The sequence below is a fragment of the Epinephelus moara genome, chromosome 17 (assembly GCF_006386435.1).
Source record: "Epinephelus moara isolate mb chromosome 17, YSFRI_EMoa_1.0, whole genome shotgun sequence".
NCBI classification, from domain to species: Eukaryota; Metazoa; Chordata; class Actinopteri; order Perciformes; family Serranidae; genus Epinephelus; species Epinephelus moara.
In genome coordinates, this window is record NC_065522.1 from 25967061 (window position 1) to 25991055 (window position 23995).

General features: G+C 43.0%; 1 protein-coding gene across 2 annotated transcripts in view; it reads right to left on the reverse strand.

Moving 5' to 3' along the window:
• arap2 (ArfGAP with RhoGAP domain, ankyrin repeat and PH domain 2) overlaps positions 1–23995 on the reverse strand; it is a 227178-nt gene that overhangs the window by 57115 nt on the left and 146068 nt on the right. For both annotated transcript variants that reach the window (XM_050067659.1, XM_050067658.1), the window contains exons 17-19: positions 12740–12884; positions 3424–3526; positions 2626–2824 (exon numbers count right to left, since the gene is read on the reverse strand). In XM_050067659.1, coding sequence (XP_049923616.1) covers positions 2626–2824; positions 3424–3526; positions 12740–12884 — 447 coding nt within the window. The remainder of the gene's footprint in view (positions 1–2625; positions 2825–3423; positions 3527–12739; positions 12885–23995) is intronic.

A 23995-nucleotide genomic window follows, 5' to 3' on the forward strand; every position in this document is an offset into this window, starting at 1 on the left:
GTGAGAAGACGGGGCGGCACTTTGTGCGATTTGATCCACGTCGAGCTGTAAATGGATTAAAAAGATCCATTGATTCTCCCCTCCTTTTGTTCGCACATCACACTGGCGCAATTGATCAATCTGCAAAAGTACATGTGAACTTTTGAGCCTTGCACCGTGACTGGCAGCTTCCCTCCGCTGAGTATCTTTTAAATGAGTCGTGTTTGCCAGCAGTGTGGAGAAATTGGCAAAATGAATGTTGGTGGGCAGTGGAAAGAATGCTGCCATCACACTGTGAATATTATTATGCTGAGAGCAAAGAAATGTCACATGGCTCTTTCTGAAATCGTGTTTTCATACCACATTGTGTGAGAACAGCTCAGGAGAATATAAATTCTGCTTCGGCTGATGCTCGACGTCGTTATATTGACCTATCCTGACCTCATAGTAACTGAACACTTATGTGGCGTCCTCTCACTCTCCTCCAGTCCCCTCAGAGGATGATGTTTTATAATGGAAGACTAAGCTGGCCAATTAGAGCAGAGATCCAACAGAAATGTGTAATGGTGCTTGAAGCCGAAATGTCTTCTGACACTGGTTGCTTACATGCCTCCATCTCACGTCATTAAGTAGTTATAAATGCAAGTAGGAGGAAGTTACACAGTATATCAAAGTGGTGAAAGTGAATTTTAAAAAGCAAGAATGTCAGAAATTGACCATTGACGATATCAACCATATATAGATGTGGCCATTTTAGGCAGTGAGGTTTTAAAACTAGATTTATTGCGTATTTAAAGCTCCACTGAAGCTGTTTAACCAGGGACTGTTTGCTCATGTAAGCTGTGGCAATCTGGGACGGAGCTGAGATACATGCATTGAACAGAAATGAATTTAAAATGGATTTAAGGTGTTTTTTAAGTATATAGTCATCGGCCTTTTACTGCTTTTACTGCCTTTAAAGGCCCAGTGTGCAGCATTTAGGGAGATATATTGGCAGAATTTGTCAAGTCCGTCTTGTTTTATGGGGCAGAAACATGGAGAACCACAAAGTCACCACCAACAAACTGCAAGCCTTTCCAAACAGATGCTTAAGACACATCCTGGGAATATACTGGCCAAATAGAATAACAAATGAAGACCTTTGGCGAACCTCACAACAAGAACCACTTGAAGCACAAGTCGAACGCAGGAAATGGGGCTGGAGTGGGCACACCTTGAGGAAACCTCCCTCCAACACGACCAGACAGTCCTTATCCTGGAACCCACATGGGAAAAGAAAGCCAGGAAGACCAAAGAACACGTGGAGAAGGTCTGTCGAGGCAGAACTCAAGGAATCAAGAACATCCTGGAAGGAAGCGGAGAAGATCGCCCAACACCGAACCAGCTGGAGAAAGTTCGTGGACGACCTATGCTCCCCAAGGAGCAAAAGAGTTTCAGTCAAGTAAGTCATTGGCAGAATTGGAATATGGTACAAAAATTATTGTGTTTTCAGTACATCGGAATGAGCTGTTCATATCTACACAGGGAGCTGGTCCTTGTCTGCGAAGTCTGCCACATTGTACCAACATGTTTCTTCAGTAGCCCAGAACGGACAAACCAAACACTGGCTCTAGATAGGGACATCGATCTATAAAAACAGACTTGATAGGACAATCTTACGAACATTTTGGAGACGGAAAATTGGCAACGCAGATGGTGATTGTAGAAGCAGTCGAATATTTTTTGGCGCACGTCATTTTTGGCTTTTGTCCATACGTACATTTTGAGTATGGATCCTACGCACTGTTTTATGAATGAGATTCCAGGTCCATTGTTTTGGAGAGGAAGAGACCTCTGCAGATAATTCGGCTCCTGGTATAAACCTCCCGAATGCCTGGATCTTAAGTTATCGAAGAAAAAAGTTGAGCACACATTAGAAGGTGCTGGGATAACAAACCGAGCAACACTGATTTGTAACATGAAATTGCTTTATTCAGTGTTTTTTACCAGTTTTATTCACCTGGTCTGTTTGTTCTGGAGTGGAAGATACCTCTGTGGACAAATCGGCTCCTGATAAAACCCCCTGAACAATGAGCACTGAAGGAATCAATCTGCAGTCTTCACCACTTGATGCCACTACATCCTACACACTGTTCCGTTAACGTTAGTGAACTTGAACACCTGAATTTGCACCACTGACCCTCTGTAAACTATCTTGACAGTGCTGACCTTTGAGAAGATAGAGAAACTTGAAGGGTTCAAAATGGAGGAGGCTATGTAAGGTATGTAAGGGTGCTTTCACACCTGCCCTGTTTGGTTCGTTTCAATCAAACTCAAGTTCGTTTGCCCCTAAGTGTGGTTCGTTCGGGCAGGTGTGAACACAGCAATCACACTCAGGTGCGCACCAAAACAATCGGACCAAGACCTTCTTGAAGAGGTGGTCTCGGTCCGGTTACAAACGAACTCTGGTCCGGTTCGTTTGTGGTGAGAAGGTGTAGGTGAAACTCTAGGCAATAATACAACTTCGTGACGAAATGAGTCCCTGATTCAGACCAAAGCAAGACAACTCTAGGTCTGAAAGCACCCTAACTTACCTGCATATGTTACCTGTTAACGAGTGCTGCGAGACATGGTGAGAGATATAAATGCAAAAAGCAGCATCCTTACTGAGCTCGTGCAGCTGTTTGAGTTGAAGGACTTGCTCCTCTCCCTCCTCGTCTCCTGGGCTGAAGTACAGGGCAGAGCCTTCCAGCATAAACCAGCCCACCCTCCAGTGGTACAGGTCATGGCCCTCTTTGTAGTGCAGTCTGCCAATCAGCTCGCTGTCTCTCTGCACCAGTCCCTCGACTTTAGACGGGACGAAGCACTGCGAATTGAGAACTTTCACATTAAACACCTTGAAACTTTTTTAACTGTGGCGTTTCACGACAAAAAAAAATAACAGGTGCTTCTTCTTTTTTTGCATGGATAAACCTTCGCTCAGTTTCTGGTCCCTGGTTGAATTATTTCTCCTGCTCGGCTCTGTCTGGCCATTGTTGTGTGATTCAAATTGAAATACGGAGGTGTGGAAGGCCCGTGGTACAGATGGAGAGACATATGGACTAATGCAGCTATACCTCCCACTATCTATGACTGGGTTGCCTGGGATTAAAGAGATAAAAAAGGGAAAAGGGGACATATTTATGTAGGGTGTTATTACAAGATCCTGTCAGCATGTGGGGGGAGAGATAGTCCGACCACTTGTCTTACTGAAAGCAGCACAGGCAGCACGGGGCTCACTGAGGACAATGTCGGTGTTGCATAGTAGCAGAGCGAATGAAAAAAGCACTGGATGGATGTGCTGTACTTCTGCGGCGCATTCACATAGTTTCTTCTTTGTAACTTTAAGTGAAAAACAAACTTATAAAGGAGGCAATGGGAGTAAGTGTGTGTGTGAGTGTGTGTGCTGTATGCAAAGTGTGTCACCTTTGTTAGCGCCTGGATCCAGTCGTGCTGTGTTTCCTGTGTTTCGGCTCCGACAATCAGTGCTCGCTCCGTCTGCAGGTACAGTTCCACGGTAAACACAGCCCTGCCAGAGACAACGCGGATCAACTATTAGTTATCTGGAGCGGAGAGTGTCCTTACAAACACATGCAGGAAACAAGCACCTGAATCTGTGTACATTTGCACATGTACAATTAGAAACAGACTGTCTATGGAGCACCGGAGTTTCTACAAACCAAAAAAATACGCTGGTTAGTCCTGATGATGTGCTGGTTTTAACAAAAGCCGAAGAAGCTCCGACAACCACTGATGGATACAAATAATTTTAAGATCTAGACACTGCTGACTACATCAATACATCTAGATATATATGACGATATTATCCATTGCAGCTTTACATTTACTTTTGGGAAAAACCTTTTTCTAGGTCAATTTATATTGACGGTTTCAAAAGCACATTTTAACGAGATGGGTACAGGGTTTCTACATATTTTCCATTTCTTTTCCAGACTCGAATTTCCAGACATCTCGGTAGATTTTTCAGACCATATCTGACACCCGAGTACAAAAAGGTAGCCCTCTGAAAACTTTATTTTACCCACCGTGGCTGTTCAGTCCACACTCCTACACATAAAGTTAGACAATGTTCCACTGTCAAACATCTCTGCCCAGAGAGGAACTAAACCAACCAGTGCCACCTTTCCTAGTATCATTTTCTCTTAACATATTGAATAAGAGCCAGTTCCAAATTGTCCAATCCATCGCTTTTATGCTTCTAAGCTTATCTAATCTAATCTGGTTGTTTTTGTGTTTGGTTTAGTTATATGATACTTGCTGGGGCAGATCTGTATTTGAAGGGATAGTGCACCCAAAAATGAAAATTCAGCCATTATCTACTCACCCATATGCCGAGGGAGGCTCAGGTGAAGTTTTAGAGTCCTCACAACACTTGCGGAGATCCAAGGGTAGAGAAGGTAGCAACACAACTCCACCTAATGGAGGCTTACGGCGCCCCAGATTCAAACGTCCAAAAACACATAATTGAAACCACAAAATATCTCCATACTGCTCATCCGTAGTGATCCAAGTGTCCTGAAGCCCCAACATAAAAAGTTGTTTGGAAAAACGTGCACGGGCAGTTACAGCTACAGGCTACAATGAGGCTAAAAACAGAGTTCAAATGATGTTTTTCCAAACAACTTTTTATGTCAGGGCTTCAGGACACTTGGATCACTACGAACGAGCAGTATGGAGATATTTAGTGGTTTTAACTATGTGTTTTTGGATGTTTGAATCTGATGCGCCGTCAGCCTCCTTTAGCTGGAGTTGTGTTGCTACCCCCTCTCCCCATGGATCTCCGCAACTGAAGAAGACTTTCTGTCGAAACGTCTGTGTTTCTGGTAACGCCACCCAAGTTGGTTTATTAAATTTACCAAAAGGACATTTGTGAGTGCTGGCTTCTTTTCTTTTTTTCTGCTGCTTTTGGCCGTGCACCTGTTGAGTGGATTTATTTTGAGAGTGCTTGCTTCTTTCCTACGTGATTTGGCGTGAGCAAGTAACAAAACGTGTAGCTCAGCGTGTGACATAAACAGTGACGTGGGAGGGAAGCCGTGGCTGGTCAGTCCTTCGGCGATTCTCTCACAAGTTGGCCCGTTCTTCACCGCCCCCGTCATCTGACGGTTAATGGCCTCTTCGTTTGCGAGGACAAGGGGGGCGCGCAATTCCTTGTCTCCCCAGTTGCTCATCTTTACAGTGTCTTTCAGGTTTGCGTTTCCCTCTTGCTACTAGCTGCTCGCTAATTCCTGCTATCAGCTGTTTCCTGTTTATCCACCGCCAGTGGCTCGCACGTGCGACGTCATTAACAGCTCCCTCCATAAGTCTTCAACAGCCCCTCCCATGGCGGAAGGCCGCCTCGGTCTTTTTAAACTGAAAGGGTTCCGCTAATATGACTACCCTACGAAGCAGAAAATTGGGCACCTCGGATCAACTCGCCAATCCGTCTCTGTGTGTCTAAACGCTCACAGCTTGCCGCAAAACGGCCCAACATTCACCGAAAATCTGGCAGTGTAAAAGGGGCTATTCATTCCTTTAAAGATCGTTTAATTGACAATATATTTTCATTAATTTCAGCAGTTACGAACTAAAGTCGACATACCACATACTCATTTCTTCAGATATTTACAGCTACGTAACTTAGTCGAACAAAACACTGCATTCTTCCCTGATTTACCAATCAGTTTGCCAATTGAATTTAGATTTTGGTCAAACCCACTGATCAAAGGACACACGTCTGTTATTCATGACGCACGTTCGTGTTTAGACTGTACCACCTCCCTGGTACAGGGAGGTGGTACAGGGTTGCTATTTCGGAAGAGTCAAAGACGAAAGCCCAACTACTGGTCCATGCTTCCTCAGTTTGTGCTAGACATGGACTGACTTGGCAATTTAAAGTATTGCATAGACTTCACTCATCAAAAAATAAGCTCTGTAAAATGTATCTGAATATTAGTCCAGTGTGCAACTGATGTGGGCAGTCACCAGCCTCACAAGCCCATGTGTTCGGACACTGCCCAAGAGGATCCTCATCCACCGACCGCACTCTTTAGTATTAGAGGGTCTGATCTTGTGTTAACCAGCTTCCAACATAACATGATATTATTTGTAACCCTACTAGCACGTAGATTGATGTTATCAATTGGAAGCAAACACGGACTCTTGCCCATTCTGCCCTCATGATAATTCAGGGCTCCTTCACATTTTCAAGGACAAAATCTCTTTTCGATGACTTTTCAGGGACCCATGAGAAGAAAAAACTGAGACCATTTACAAAGTATAAAACGATCAGAAATTTGTTGTGCGCTTTGCTTCAAACGTTAATTATTGTATGAAAACAAATCGGCAACCTTTTCCGATCTCTTACAGTTGGTTATGTTCATATTTACTTCATATATTTCAGAGTACAGGCTCAGTCATACAGCCTCTTAGTGTACATCATACCCTTTTAAAGCCTCAGAATTGGACGTGGAAGGTTATCTATGGAAGATTTTTGTTGAATTGATTTTGTTCCACACAACCCAATCCCATGATTTTTACCAGGTTTTCCATGACCGCTGGAACCCTGATAATCTGGAAACAAAAGTATTTTCCCACACTCTTTTCTTTATTTGTAAATACTTATCCAGACCTTGAAATGACTAAAATCAAGTTCTATCCTGTTCTATAATGCGCAGGAACTCTGTGAGTGGAAGTTAAACTGGTTGATTATCTGAATTAATTTATTTTGGGTTGCAAAGAAAAGATGCCGTGAACTTTTTCCACATCTGTCTGTGACATTTCATCTGCTTGCATATCAGGATGGTAAATATATTCTGCATGGAGGATGAGTAATACTATAGCTCTTTATATTTCCGTATGTATATAAATAATTAAACTACTTATTGAATCATATTTCTGTAGATTTATGTGAATAGACATTAAGTTTTTCTGAATATACAGAGCTCAGAGCGTTATGTATGTGTGTAGTATAGATATTCACGTTTTGCCTTGAAACTGTCATGAATGTGCTTTTGTTAAATGTGTGTCAGAGAGAAACTATCAGTCCCCTGGGTTGTGAACAAAAAAATGTATGTGCACATTAGGTTATATACACACCAACTATATAATCCTTCAGAAAAACGAAATGCATGCACTCCCACACTCATTCATCCACACACTCGCAGGCGAAACCGTTGCTGTCGGAAGCAAAAAGGCAGCTATTAATCTTTGTTGGTCTTTCCTCCTCCTGTCGTCTCTGCCTCCACCCTTCCTCTCCCTCGCTGCAGCTCTCTGTCTCTCTCAGTGTGAAGGTACACAGGTCAGAGTATCACTATCTTAATGGTTTGAACACACTGCCAAGCAGTGGCCCCGTTTCCACTGGTACGCTACGGCGAGGGAGGCTCTAAATGCTACAGCAATGGGTGTTTAAGGTGGCGTGTCACGGGGGTCACGGCAGCGCTCAGTCGCTCTCCTCTCACGCCTGTCAGGGGAACAGGCGAGACACGGGTGTTTGTGTGCCCTCGCGTGACCCCTCCTCCTCCCCCCTCACACTCCCACTCTCCTCCTCCGTCTCCTCGCCCCCCTCCCCTCTTCCCTCTCCCCGCCAGCAGGTGTGCAGGTGCTTGTTAGAGGGAGTCCCAGAGGGAGAGCGAGGGATGGAGTGGCGGCGGGGTACAGCGGCGTGTTGGGCAAATGGTATCGTAAAGACAGAAGGAAAAGACGGAGGGATAAAAGATGAGCGCTGCATTATGAGCGTCCCAGAGGGAGTGAGTGGCTGGGGAGAGGAGAGACGGAGAGGGAGAGTGACAGGTGTTGAAAGAATAACGTGCAGGGAGGGAGGAACACCAGAGGAATTTGAGATGCGAGGCAAAATACAGCCATCATGACAACTGTAAATGTGTCTCTGTTTTTCCTTCTTCTTTCCTGTTTTCTTTTCTAAGATATTGGATGTCACAATGTTTTTGCTTTTCTGTTTTTAAAAGCTGCATTACAGTAATGTAATTTTCTGAAGTTAGCACACTGTTCTCGTGGTTTTATTAATTGCCTTTACCCATTTAAGGCAGATTTACAGTTGTGCGTCAGCTCTATGCAGCGCCTACGTACGAGGCCTACACCGTTGTGAGCATTTATACTTGTGCGGTTGTGTGTCTGTGTCACTCTGCAGTTACACCTCCAAAGTGCTTGACTTTGGTGGGGTTTCCATGAAGTGCTGTGAAGTTTGATTCAAAACACACATTAAACACACATTAAACACAAGTACACAAATCAGCTTCACTATAACTCGCAGCATTCACAGACAAACACTTGTCTTTATCTGGACACATTTTCCCCACAAATACAACATGCTAACGTTATTAGCACAAGCCTATGGCATTTTACATTGTATAAATTAGCCTAGCAGCTAGCGGACTTTTCCTCCACTCATATGAAGCCAGGGACAACAGCAACATTTAACAAAGGTAAATGATTATTGCAATGGTCTGTTTGTAGGACTTTCAAAACAAGCTGTTGGGCAACTTCTGTGGCTCAGCTCAAATATATCTCTGACATGCTTGTGACATATAAAGCTCATAGGACCAAGAGGACATCTGAGGCCGGCCTACTGACCGTCTGTGACCACTTTTAGGTCAAAGCTAAAATTCCATTTTTTTACTGCCTGCTCCACCCTGTAATGGCTGCAACCTTATTTCAAAACTCAATTTAAAATTATTCTAAATAATATTTTTTTTTATCTTTGCACCTCTTGTCTGTCTCTTGCTATTTTTAATTATTTTTTCTTTAAATTTTAAATCATTTAATAATTCATTCTACCTTTTATATCTTTTTTCCTTTCTCTTTACTCTTTTCTGTATCCTTTATGTGTTTCATATTTTATTGCTCTGGAAAAGACATACTTGTGTATGAAATGTGCTGTACAAATAAAGCTGCCTTGCCTTGCCACAGACCAAGTGCCATCTAGTTCCATTATACCGGAAAGAAGGCAGACATCTCTATGGCCGATATCTCCAACACTTGGCACCTCACACCAAAACCGTCTAGATTGGCCCAGACACCAAACCAACGTCGGAGAAGTATTGGCGACAAGAACCCCCCTGCTGTTTGCACAGGAACACACCAAACCAACGGCCAACAAGCTACATATGTCCTGCGCCTGCTTGAGAAGACATACCATTCCACACCAGCAGACCGTGGTCGTCTGTAATCATCATTTTAAAAGGGAAACTAGGAGAACACCTCGATGCTAGTTAGCCAGTTAGCATATTGACAACACAATCCAATGTTGAAAGAAAGGAGCATATGTGCTGTGCACCAGTGAACAATAACACAAACTATTGGGAAACATTTCCTCTTAAGAAAAACAATCTTACCTCATATAACAAGTTTGTTCTGACCTCACTCCCTCTTGACTTTAGCTCTTTGTTTACGTTCCTCACTTCCATTTCTTTTCTGGGCTACGCTGTGCCCTTTTTCCGCCGATTCAGCATGTTGAATCGGCGGAAAAAGGTCAATTAGCACTGACAAGGGCCAACGGTGTGGGACAAACCGCACGGACGAGGGAGGCAGATTCTCATTAACAGCTCGAATTCAACCGATGGCCAAACATCAGCTTGGTGGGTCTTAAGAGGAAAAATATGTACTTTTGATTTTGGGGTGAACTGTCCCTTTAAATTAAAGGCTGATTATATGTGATGCACTTAAAAAGACCAATAACATAAGCAAAACAAATTAAATGAAAAATAACTTACGGTTCATTTTCGAAAACTGACTTGTTTAGACTTTATTTTGTTTAAGGTTCACGTCCTCAGTGGATTTGATGCGGGCTAAGGAACATTACAGTACACAAGTTCATGTGCTGTGAGTGTGCTACGGTAAAAAAGAGCACACTGTGTTGTTGAGTAAAGTTTGACAGAGCTTACTCACACTTTTCCTTGAGGAGGAATCTGCAGCACAAGATTCACCTGTGGTTTAAACAAGCATAGAGGTATCTATATGTATTTCCGGAGCCTTTTATTTTCTCCTTTAGGCTTCCCTGCGCTCTGAGAAAGTCTTAATTCCCCAGCCCTCATATATCTAACCCATCTCGCTTGCAAAGTTAGCACCTAAGCCCTTCTAAAAGTCTTTTAAAAACTCAGCTATTTTTGTTGGTGTGTGTGTGAGAAGAAGAAGAAGACGACGACAGCGGGAAAAAGAGAGTGAAATGGTGCAAAAAAGACGAAACAGAAAAACAGGAAAAGAGAAGAAAGGTTTGATTCCAAGGTTTTCAGTTGAATTTGAAGGTCAGGATCGACTCAGGAATATTCCTGTCGAGACAGGGCGGATGAGTCGGAAAAGTCCCTAGAAAACCCCCCCAACTTATCACCAGCCAACATACTCCCTTTGCATTAATTCCTTAGGAGTGGGTTTGTAATATTCACACAACTTCAGCAGACGTATGTGTCGGGGCCGCGCTATAATTCACGGTGTCCTCTGCCACGGTGAAATTACCCAAATGCTGTGCTTAATGGAAGCGACACCTACGGCCTCCTGTAGCGCGGCGATAGGCTGCTGGTGGGAGTGTGTCATCTACATACGTTAATATTCATGAGCGGCAGACAGTCAAGAGGTGAGGCGTCCCCGCTCGCTCGGCGCACAGGCATGCTGGGAACGCTGGAAGTTGCAGGAGTGAGAGGGAGTGAGGCAGAGTTTAATCTAGTGAAACGCACAGCCATTATGAGCGTTCGCGACGGAGAAATAATAGCCTTTCCGGGGGCGACGCCGTGACCTGTGACTGGGATGTATGCGCTAAGCTAAAAATGGCGCATGTCACTGTTGCTTTGTAGCGCCTGTGCACACACAATATTACCACTGTAACCTGTCAGGACTGTGTGTGTGTGTGTGTGTGTGTGTGTGTGTGTGTGTGTGTGTGTCCAGCTCATTAGAAAGGTCATAGTTTCAGCTGGCCAGATGTGTTTCTAATGGCTGTATAAATAACATTTACAAATAAAAGCATTGTTTCCTCTTCAGAGCATCTGCTGCTGTCATTAAGGACCTAGCTTATGCTTTAATCATAAGCCATTATCAGTTCTCGCTCGGGAACTGCAGCACACACACACACTCACACACATACAGTACGACCCAATGGGAGCGGGGAGAGGGTGAGCAGGAAAGGATCGAGACATCTGTTTCTTCCGCGCCTGTTTGTAACTCTTCCAAAAGAAATAAAGGAAAGTTTGCTGCGAGAGGAACTTTTTAACTGAATCATAATCTGAGGAGCGAAAGGGGAGGTGTCGGTGCGGTATAAGTGAACGGAGGGAGGGCAGTTAAAGACGCGCCGCTCGCCTCCGTCTCCGCCAAAGTAAACAGGAAATATAGCGCTCATAAAGCCGTGATAGGCTCAGTTAAAACTGAATAATGCTCAAGTTAAGATTGCGCTAATGAGACATATGACGAGGGAGAGCGACTGTGCAGAAGCCTGTGTTTGTGTGAGTACACATGTGCAGTAAATCATGATAAAAAATAATAAATAATTTAAAAGGTGTTTGTGTTTGTATGACATGAACAATCATATAAATTGTGATTTAGTGCCATTTGAAATGGGTTTGACTGTATATGTATGTGTCTGTGAGTGTAGGAGATCACTGTACAAAGCCCTGTGCGCCGCCTGAGCTGCGGTAAAGATTGAATCAAATGTACATTTCCACTTAATGCACCGGCTTTAGATCAATATTAAATGCTTTATATTAATATTAAAGCAAGAGTAGGCAGTTTGACTTTAATGTCTTTCAGCAAAAATCCTATTATAAGCTTTGAGCATATTGTGATTCAAGGGAACTAAAGCTACGGCTTCATGTTCATGATTTTGCAGCTAATGTTACAGCTACAGCCTTGAATCACAGTGTGTCATCTGCCTCATGTGGGATTTATACCTCTGCATCAAATCGACGCCGTACCTATCCTTTAATTTCACAGATAAGAAACAATAAATTGTGAAGACAATAGAGCCTCCACAAAAATAGCATTTTAAGTGTGTGATTTATCCTGGCTTCATATGAGCAGAGGAAATCTCTGCTCGTCACCAGGCTAATTTAGTGTTTAGTATAAGACAGTTGTTTTGTCAGTGAACCTTGTGAGCTGTAATGGAGCTGAATTTTGTAGTGTTACCTTTGTTAAATGTTGCTGTTGTCCCTGGCTTCATATGAGAAGAGGAAAAGTCTGCTAGCTGCTAGGCTAATTTGCACAATGTAAAATGCCATAGGCTTGTGCTAATAACGTTAGCATGTTGTATTTGTTTGGAAAATGTGTCCAAATAAAGACAAGTGTTTGTCTGTGAATGCTGCGAGTTATAGTGAAGCTGATTTGTGTACTTGTGTTTGAAACTGTCTCTATTAAGCCATGTTTAATGTGTGTTTAAACAGTTTAAAGTTTGGGTGAAGAAAATGCTTCATACATGTACAAACCCCAGACAAATATTACTGCCATGTTCATGCACTGTATCACCTGATGGATTTTGACACACCTATTGTTGCTGTTGTAATTTGTTGTTGTCATGTTTGTGTCTGATGCTGTTACTCAATCCTCTCTTGGTTAGATCTCAGTTGTAAAAGCAGTTCTAATCTCAATGTTTATTCCCAGTTGAATAAAGATTATGTATGAATTTCAACATCAAACAGGTTTTTCTGATCTTGCCTTCAAAGTTTAAAGTAGATGATGGAAGCATGAGGTTTTCACTATAAAGCAGTTACATATGCATAGTGTGTTAGTGTGTGCTTGTGTGTGTTCATACCCAGCTCCCGTCATTGTCTCTGTGTTGCTGACAACCAGGCTGACCACCTCGGTGACGTCCACCCTGCTGATGGGCGACGGGCTTCTCTCGCTCTCGTAGTAACTCAGGTAGCCGCCCTCCAGCGTACACCAACGACGTGTCATGTCTGAAATACCCACAATCATGTTTGCATGTAAATATGTGGACACATGGCATCGAACTGACTCAGAAATGCCAGAAAGTCAGCGGTATCTACTTAAAGTTTGCTACATTAGTTAGCATTAGCCACCAAAGGCTACTGGTCATACCAGACCAAGTAAAGCCCAGTATGCACTGCAAGATTTTGGGCTGTCCCAGATGAAAAATGACCAACCTGAAAGGAACGTGACGATATCTTTAGTCATGGCTCTAAAACAGTGGTCCTATGTCGCACAGTAGGAGGGGTTCAAGGATGGATTTATCGTACGTCATAGCCTACGATTCAGTCGGCGCTGTCATCATACAGTCTGCATAAATCAAACTCGATGTCGTACCTAAGTTTATTAGATCTATGTCGCACAGTGTAGCTGCACTACACTTATATGATTGCTAAAATCTTTTTTTTTTTTATTTCAAACATGCCCCGCCACCCCTTTCAAGGACTTGCTTAAAATATTCAGAACATGTCTATGACACAGATGTTGTCTGCACACGGCTCTCAACATGGAGGTGGCTGAGCTGGCAGCTAGCAGCTAACGGTGCTAACTCCATAATTAGTGCATCAGTGCTGACAGAGCAAATAATGTTAAACAGGGGGATTTGAGAGTGAGTGGATGGCGTTATTGGAGGTAACCAACCACCGTTGCCAGGTTGGAAATGTAGGCTTATCGTACCAGAGACTCAAAATTATCGTATTTTGAGGGAAATTATCGTACATCCGTCATAACCAAAATAACAATCCTACTGATGTGCTATAGGTAAATACAGTCACTCTAGTGTTTACTTTTTGGTTTACTTTTTTCCCCATTTTCCTTGCTTCTGTTTTTCCTCTTCTTCTTCTTCTGTTTTGAATCTCATTCTCGCTCGACTTCCTGACCGGTCCTAGCACCTCGTGGGGCGGGTACAGCTGACCATTCAGCCAATCATGCTCATTGTTCAGAGACAAACATCACCCGTATCTCACGCTAAGCAAAGTGCGAAAAAAACTCCGGCATACTGAGTACAACCACACATTCATGAAATGGTCAAATTATTGTACATTTGGCCTTTTTCGGGATTATTGATCGTACATCGTACAGAGGGCCAAATTATTGAACAAATATGATAATTATCGTACACCTGGCAGCAATTAGCGAACAAGGGGAAACTCATTACAACACACACAGAGGGAGCGTGACTTCACTATGTGGTCAAGACTAAAGCTGGGCGATATACCAACTATGTACGATATATCGATGTATTTTCAAGCAAGATATAATCTTAGACAACACTGTTTATATCGATATAGGGTCAAGCTGCGTTACATAATGGATATCTCTCACACTCTCCACACAGCTCTGGAGACAGCACCTGGATGTGTTTAAAAAAAGCAGTGTCTACACAGACACGTCATCGTCAGGACGCCATTACTCCACATAATCTTTATATAGCTGCTGTATTGATGCTCTGAATGTCATATACAGCTCCTTGAAGCCCCATGTGGTCATGTTTCAGTACATGAACAGATATTAGCAGTCTCCTTAAAAAATCTGCAATACTTATGCAACCAGAACTCCTCAATATGTTCGGTGCCTCTATTGGATTACCACTGTCGAGCCAAACATTTGCATACTGATAAAATTTAACAAATTGGCCATTGTTCTTGTGGAGTCAGAAAAAGAAATTAATTAGAGCCTGCAATGTTAGTGATTGGTTTGTGAACAATTAGCACCACTCCAACCCTATTTAACACAGCTAATGACTCTCTGCACGCTAAGACAGCACCGCCGAGAAATCGTTTAAAAGTTCGGAGATAAGACGCCGTGCATCACAGCTCTCACACATGTCACAGGCCTCCACTTTTCTTCTTCGTACGGGTGCATTCAACTAAAAAAAAAAAACAGTTGTTTTTATCCAAAGCCAGACGTTAAGAGATAATACCACCTGAAGGCCGTGAAGCGAACATCCTTCCAGAGTCAACATCCGAGATGCAGTGCGAGAGAAAAAAGAACATCCATACTGTAATTAGTAAAATTCAGAGAGCTGGCAGACTGTGGCCTCCATTTCCAAATCAACAAAAGAAGTCTTGGCAGCATCGCTGTCAACGACCAGAGGATTTAGCTTGTGCTTCAACATCACGATGACTTATGTCGCTCTTTTTTCCCGTCCATTAGAGGACAACTGAGTCGAGCTTACTGTACTCGGCATGCAAGGGCACACACGCGGAATCTAAAGAGACTCCAAGTGCCGAGCAGATTTCAATCAACAGACATGATCTCGGTGGAGAAGCTGGAAAACACACAGCATTGTCTTTAATGACTGTCTGACTGTGCGATTTACATAGCCAATGAGCATGAAGTTCATGAAAACATACCTAATTTTGGATTTTCAAAGTCACCGTGCCATCTGCTTTTGTGTTCCGCAACAAACACACACACACACACAAACAGCCCCCCACCTCACCGCGCACCCCCTGTCGCTTGCGACTCCAAAGTTTCCACTGTATTCATCTCATGAATATGCTAATTGTGCATTCCTCTGCCAACTGTGTGTGATGTTTCTGAAGGAACAGATATAGTTCCAATAAAAAAGGAAGTGTCTACAACTGGCTGTTAAAAGAAAAAGGATGTGATAAGCATGGGAAAGGAGGATGTCAGTTTCGCTCTATTCACCCTCTCTGTGCAGCTCTCTCTTTGTCTTCTTCGTCTCAACAAAACAATCTGGACACAAACAGCTTTAAAACAGCGAGATGACGAACAAGATATTAGTCACTTTCTCATAGTTTTAAAGTTGCTTACTGTGGCATTTAAAGAATACTGTTCTTCTGACCCCACTTTGAGAGAAAAAATAATAATTCCAGCAGCTGAAGAATCATCTTTATCTGAAACCAATCGTGCATGTCGCAGTTGTGTATTAGCCGGAGAGAGAGAAAGAGAGACACTCTGGTATTTAAAGTCATTACCAATCCAATCTATCAGACAGGATGCGCTGTTGTCTTGGTGACGGAGAAGATTGTAATGCACTTCACTTCCGTTCCAAATGTGTCCCTGGATTGCTCGGGTTCTGCAGCAAATGTCATGTCCATCATTTCCCACCGGGGGATAGTTACGTTCTTATTTTGTGCAATATTTTCCTGTAATTTCTGCCTTCTTTCCCTCTGTCCCCTCTCTAATAGGGTAATAACTGAGTAGATTCATTTGTACGATCTGAAACCCTCGCACAATCATCTTCTTAAGAGGCACACTTGATTTTCTAACTGAAGTCAATTGCCATCATAAGCTGCTAGAAAGCTGTAACGCCATTGATTTTCGAGGCATTTTGCTTTGTAATGGCTCCTGGGGTTGCAGAGGTTATGTTGTGAATGATGGCGTGGCAAATACAAACAGGTGCTGTCCAGGGGCCACAAGATAATTCTGAAGGGTCACAAGAGGATGACAGGGACAGGAAATCATGTGTTTTGTTTTACCAACCAACCAACCTAATCAAACCCCCCAAAAAAGTTGGCATTAGACATTTCTGCAAACCACAAATACTTTACATTTGTAAATTATTATGCAGCAGATATGTTGAAAAGTAAGTTTAGGCACTAAAACACTTGGTCACAGTTTGGAAAATCATGTTTTGACACAATCCCAGCTGGAAACGCAATGATGTCTCCGTAAATAACAACCACTTTCCGTGGCACTGTGTCCCTGGCGTGAAAAAAGCCATCTACATCAAACTGTAACCACCATCGTTCAACAGAGGAGGTGGCCTACGACACCACTTATCACCCACCTATAACGCAGTCTTGAGATCCCTTCCCAGAAAACTTAACACCCACTCACGCCTGGACCCATCTGACCCTAAGGACACACACGAAGGCCGGGTGGGTCAAGGACTCACATGTGACCTCAACAACTATGTACGGGTTCACACCTACACAGGGTTTAACGCCTCCGCACCAGTCCATTAGAACTGAGGAAGCTTCTTGGGTGAGAGGTGAAACATATTCAAGAAACCCCTGCGAGTCCAGTTGCCTATGATATAGCACTTAAGATAAACAAAATAAACATTTGGGGGGTAAAAATGTGCAGGAAACACAGTGATGGGTCCCTAAAAAACACCCATGTTTCAGGGTGAAAATAGACTAGAAAAAGAACCACGGTTCCCACGAAAACTCACACATTTAGAGGCTGAAAACCCCCAAGAAATAGAGTGATGGTTCCCTAAAAAACATCGACTTTTGGGGGCTAACAAGCCACTAGAAAAAGAGCCATAAGTCCGGAAAACACCTGCATTTAGGGGCTAAAAATCTGCAAGAAATGCACAACTATCAGATTGACTGGGATTACATTTTGTCCACTACTTTGGTTTATGTATCGAACAGTTTGATTTTCTTTACAAAGGGAATTACAGAGGGCCCAAAGTCATCCAGTTTGGACACCACTGCCCCAGACCAGTAGTTCCTAAACACTGAGTTGTAAGGTAAAAACATAAGTGGACCGGAGCTGATTAACATGACAGGAAAGCACAAAAATATTTCTGTAAACAACAAAATTATGTTTCTTTGAATTTCTCTTTTGTTGTTGGAGATTACCGGATGACTTTGCCTTATGTTTACCCCTAATATAATTGAAATAATAACATGCTAATTAAAAAACAATCCGTCTTCAATTGAAATAGTCACAAATAGTGAACATCCAGCGTCGAGGAGTCGCAGAAGTCATTGCTTTGTCTCCTCTGTCCTTAAACATCTGATATATTAATAGATCTAATTTTCATGTTGGCACACGTGACATTCAGATGCTCTCTCCTTGAACTGTATCGGACAAAATCTTTCATCTGCGCTGCAGAAAAGGGGAAAAAAAACAATTTTAATTTCCTCTCAACTCCAAGGAGAAAGACACTAAAAATCCCACTGTGAATCCGGGAAGCAAATTGCTACGGGACCCTGAGTGCAGACGTGTGGACACATGAATGGGCTCGACCGACCATTTTCTGAAGGCTGAGGACACAGAAGGTTGGGGAAGGAGACGGATTAAAGAGGGCAAAAGGTGTTGAGAGACTACAAATGTTTGACAAATGTAATTTCAGATACAGTTATCTCTTTTGGGTTTGAAGGAATGAATATGAGGGATTTGGTGGACCAAGGAGAAGACAGAAGAGGCGATGATGACAGGAATTTTCATAGAGGCCTGAAGGTAAAAGAATATTTCAAACCAGGCAGGAAGTTGTCTTGATGTGACCCAAGATGGAACACTTACCAGTGGTGTGGCTGACATTTCAGTGAATGTGGAATAGCTGCAATGAGTTTTACTCAGCTGAATGAAACCGTTATTCAGGCACAGGTCCCCAAAAATACCCGAGTTTGGGTGCTGAAAATCAGCTGGAAAAAGACCCATGGGTCCTGAAAAACATCCACATTTAGGGGCTGAAAACTCGCTTGAGAAAAGTGATGGTTCCCTGAAAAACATCCACATTTGGGGGCTTAAAATCAGCAGGAAAAAGAGCCATGGGTCCAAAAGAAACACCCACATTTAGGGTCTGAAAAGCCACTAAAGAAAAGTGATGGTTCCCTAAAAAACATCCACATTTGAGAGCCACAGGTCCCACAAAAGAAACAAGTTTGGGGACTGAAAATCAGCTCAAAAAGGGGCCATGGGTCACCAAAATATAACCCATTTGGGGGCTAAAAAGCCACTGGAAAAAAAGCCACAGGTCCCAAAAAACACCCAAGTTCGGGGACTGTAACTATGCTAGCAAAAAGTGATGGTTCCCTAATAAACATCTTCATTTGGGGGCTTAAAATCAGCTGGAAAAAGAGCCACAGGTCCCGCAAACACCCACATTTAGGGGCTGAAAACCTGCTAGAGAAAAGTGATGGTTCCCTAAAAAACATCCCCATTTGGGGGCTAAAAAAACAGCTGGAAAAAGAGCCATAGGTCCCAAAAAAAACCATCATTTAGGGCATGAAAACCTGCTAGAGAAAGGTGATGGTTCCCTAAAATACATCCACATTTGGGAGCTAAAAAAACACTGGAAAAAGAGCCACAGGTCTCGCAAACACCCACATTTAGGGGCTGAAAACCTGCTAGAGAAAAGTGATGGTTCCCAAAAAAAACACCCATATTTAGGGCCTGAAAACCTGCTAGAAAAATAGTGATGGTTCCCTAAAAACATCCACATATGGGGTTTAAAAAGCTGCTGAAAAAACAGCCACAGGTCCCAAAAAACACCCAAGTTTGGGGGCTGAAATCGGCTGGAAAAAGAGCCATGGGTTCCAGAAAAAAACACCCACATTTAGGGGCTGAAAACCTGCTAGAGAAAAGTGATGGTTCCCTAAAAAACATCCTCATTTGGGGGCTGAAAATCAGCTGAAATAGAGCCACAGGTCCCAAAAAACACCCAAGTTTGGGAGCTGCAAATCAGCTGGAAAAAAGTAATGGTTCCCTAATAATAATAATCCTCATTTGGGGGCTAAAAAAGAGCCACAGGTCCCAGAAACACACACACATTTAGGGGCTGAAAACGCGCTAAAGAAAAGTGACTGTTCCCTAAAAAACATCCACATATTAAGGGGCTGAAACCCGCTAGAGAAAAGTGATGGTTCCCTAAAAACATCCACATATGGGGTTTAAAAAGCTGCTGAAAAAACAGCCACAGGTCCCAAAAAACACCCAAGTTTGGGGGCTGAAAATCAGCTGTAAAAAAGAGACATGGGTCACTAAATAACACCAGCATTAAGGGGCTTAAAACCTGCTATTGAAAAGTGATGGTTCCCTAAAAAACATCCTCATTTGGAGGCTATAAAGCTGCTGGCTACAAATGTTTGCCAAATGTAATTTCAGATACAGTTATCTCTTTTGGGTTTGAAGGAATGAATATGAGGGATTTGGTGGACCGAGGAGAAGACAGAAGAGGCGATGATGACAGGAATTTTCATAGAGGCCTGAAAGTAAAAGAATATTTCAACCCAGGCAGGAAGTTGAATCGATGTGACCCAAGATGGAACACTTACCAGTGGTGTGGCTGACATTTCAGCACCATAAATGTGGAATAGCTGAGTTTTACCCAGTTGAATGTAACTATTATTCAGCCACGTTGGGATTTGTAGCAGCAGTGAATGCCTTCGGATCCCGTCAAGATCTTCCACCAGGAAACTGGCTTTATTAGAAACCTGCACACCGCTGAATCGCACGCATCCTTCTTCCTTCCTTTGTTTGTGGTGCAGCATTTCCTTAGCGGGGTGGGATACCACTAGCTTCTACACAAGCACCCGTGCATTGGTGGGAACAATACTGCTTGATTTACAATCAAGCAGCTGCGTCCATTGCCAGCTGTTCCCCACACACAGCAACGGCCCCGCGGCCCAGCCGTTCTCCGCAGGAGTCCGCAACCAGCCGCCAGAGACAACGCTAGCGGAAGCCAACCGTGGTATATGCCTCCACCAGCTAAATTGGGCCAATTAGCTTGTACGCCAAGAGTGCTCCCTGCATAGCATCTCTCTTTTTCTGCCTTTTTTTCCCCCTCCTTCACCTCCTCTCTCACTACGGCAATTTGTAAAAATCTCTCAAAGTATGGAAGACGAGCAGGTTGATTAGACTAATCAAGTCATCAATGTGGCAATTAAACCGTCTTATTGTTCACTGACTGAATGAAGCAACAGAATAACATATTTACTCACAAGTTCTGACTCTGATTGTGTCTCCAGCTCCACATTCGTCCCCCTAAACTTTTTTTATCGACATTGCACAGACACATTTTCAGTATGCATCGAAAAAAGCCGGCTGTGCCCCTTTCCGCTGAATCACCCTCCCTCCCTCCGTCGCTCTCCCACCTCTCCCCCTCCCGCCAATCTTCTGCCTATCTCGCCATCAGACTAAAATATCTGTGATGAAGACATCTGCTGGACAGCTTGTCAGGGGGGCTGGAAATGGAAATCGAGAAACTGAAGGGATCTGAACGATCTGTCTGTGCCAGAATTACAGCCCACTTCATTACAGGGAGGAATGGACAGATATGGCATAAGATAAGGGAGGAGGAAAAAAAAAAAATCCGCCATGTATTTCTGGCCTGAGCAACAGCACTGCATTTAGGCAAGCAGTAATATGAGCACTCCAAAAGCATATTAGATTAAGACAAATTGTTTAAACAGGCTTTGTGTGCTCCTCATGAAATATAAAACAGAGTAACACAAATGTGACTGCTTATAAATTCCAATCATTTAACACCCTTTGACAGCTAAAGGATATTTGGTTTATTATCAAAAACTCGCTTTGTAGATGCAAGTAATTGAATGTTCAGATTTGTGTCCTCAATAAAACTGTTAACATAATTCTCCCTCTTCTCTCCACACCGCCGCCTCCCTCCTCCCTCTCTGCCAGTTGTGAGTTGAAAACAGGAGCGCAGCTGATGAAGAAAAGACAAAACTAATCAGAAATTACGGGTGCCATTTCCCTGCTGCCACTCACCATTTCAGACAGTAACTGCCTACTGGCTCCCCTTCCCCTCCCGAGACTCCCACGAGCGTGCAGACACACACGGGCACACACGAAGCATGTACACACTCTTTAATGTGAAAGTAGCATGAGTCACTTTTCGGCCTGTTTAGGAGGGGGACTTCATTTGCGCTAGAATCAACAGCGTAAACCTGCAGCACACGGCTAATAAAGTGGAGCCACGCTGGAGGATAAACCTTGATTTCAGCACAAATAAGATACTGTTCTTCTAATCCTAATTTATATTCCCAGCAGCATCCACACTGAAAATGTTTTTTTTGCCAAACGCTAAGTAGCACAGTATTTTATTTCATTATGGCGGACCGGCACAATGATCCCCCATGCCACCTCTGTCAAGGCCATTACCAAAATTGCTTGCCAAATTAATTTATGTCGTACTCTCAATTTAGCTCCCATCAGTGGAAGGAGCATGAAAGCTTATTGGAATCGTCTCCAGACAAAAAAAAAAGTTTAAGATGCTGTGGCAGAGTGCTTTTATTAAGCCCTGAGCACAACCTATGAATTATTAAGGACCTGGGTGTATCTATAGACCATCTAACCATTAGCCTGGGAGCGAAAGGCATCCTGGAGTACATTCAAAAATACCTCCTCCCCCCGCGCTCGCAAAGTCCTGACAGCGCTTCCTCGTGATTGAAGAAGTTGGAAGTTTTAAACCCAACCCCTCTGAATTTTTCAACAGCTGCAGCTGCAGTTAAAGCGCCATTAAAGCACAAAAGCCAAACTTGTATGGCTTTTCATAATAGATGACATAACAGGGTGTTTATCGGCCGAAATATTACGGGCACTTATCTGCGGGGAGACAACTTTGGAATGGCGCAGCCTGTGTAAGTGGTACAAAATGCACAACGGAGGCTAAAATGGACCTCTGCAAAATGGACACCTGTGGCGTTAGTCCATCTACAGCAGGAGCTCAGTGTGCTGAAGGTGGAAGAACAAACCACATACTGCTATACTGATGGGGTTCATAAGAACAGCTGATAGTGTTCTTTTGCTGCTATCAGCCAACGTTAACATGGTGAATCACTCTGTAAAGACAAATGCTTACTGGGGATGTCAATGGTTAACTGCCAAGAATAATTTTGACCAGTTCCACATTTCAATCTATTGGCCAATTTTGCTATTCTTCAGTTTACTGCACTGCACACCATCTAGGTCTGGCAGAAGCTAGCTAGCGGCGTCACTCATTCGGCGATTACAACTAGTAACGCAGTCCCAACCAAACGGTTGTGTTGTGGAAACATTGTGCCCGCCCTCTGGTTGCCCCAAAGGTCACCCCAGGGCGTAAACAGCTTCATTTTAAGCTGCAAACCTACTTTAGCATTGCTAACTACGCTATTGCTGTTAGCTCTACTCGCACCATTAGCATGGCTAGTGGTGCTAACAGAGTTAACAATGCAAAAGGGGTTTTGTGGCTAAAAATTAAGCAGCTTACTCAACGGGGCAACCTAGAGGAAGACTTGAAGGTGGCCGCCACATGTACAGTGCTACTAGCAGTAAAAACAAATGAGTTGCGCTGCTAGCTAGCTCCAAACCAAGCTTGCTGATGTGCAGTACAGAGCAGCTGAGGCAAACGTTAGCTAAACGTCTGTCTGTCAGCAAAGCCAACATAAAATAAAATCCAGTCAAGATGTTTATATCATAAAACACTAAAATGGATAGCACTTTCAAATACGGTGCTAAAGCTCACTGAGCCAATGGTATTTCAGGTCATTTTGAAATTTCTTTCGTAAACATTTAGCGCATAGTTACAGCAAAATTAACCGAAACTGACACCCCCAGTGTTTACTTATAGGAACACAGCACCCCCAAATGACCATTGGTGTATCAATCACTCGCCCCGTGTTACACTGGATTTGTTATGAACACTTTATTTTTCTTGCATGCCTCCATGATGAACGAAGAATCCAAAAAGGAGAAAATTCTTCATTAGTTGAAACAACTGGATAAATGAGACATGGATTATACTCAACAAGTTACCTGACAGTTGGTAGAATGACGTTTTGATATAGTTTTGCTGTGCTCAGACTTGACTTGAATTCATCAAGAATTTTCTCAATTTTTTGGATTCTTCATTAACTGTAACGGCGTGCAGGAAATTCTTTCTTCAAGAATTCAAGGTAACATGGGATGAGTAAATACATATCATTGAGAGATGTAGGCATTTCTATCATATTCTTAGTCCTATCTTTGCACCTTGTGTGACATAACAGCTTCTAACAGTTTTTTTTTTTGTTAATCATGAATTAATTACAGACCTCCATAAATGCTCATAATAATAGGCCTTGAATGTGAGTCAATGCCTGACAAGGTGCTGTGAAACTGAAGCACAGAAACAGCATAGTAGCTCCAACAAATACGAGATCTGAGATTTATATTTATTTATTTATTCATAGTCATTTCTTAGTACTCGTACTCACAGTGCTTTGGCATTTAACCCATCCTACACACGAAAAATTGAAAAAAAACAAATATCAAAATCAAAAAATGGAGTACCTGTCCGACGAACGAATATCCAATTAGTCATATACCAGGCTGCGGTTCTTAAACAAGCATATTTGAAGCCTCCTTGATCATCTGACCATTCACGTTTCTTGACCCA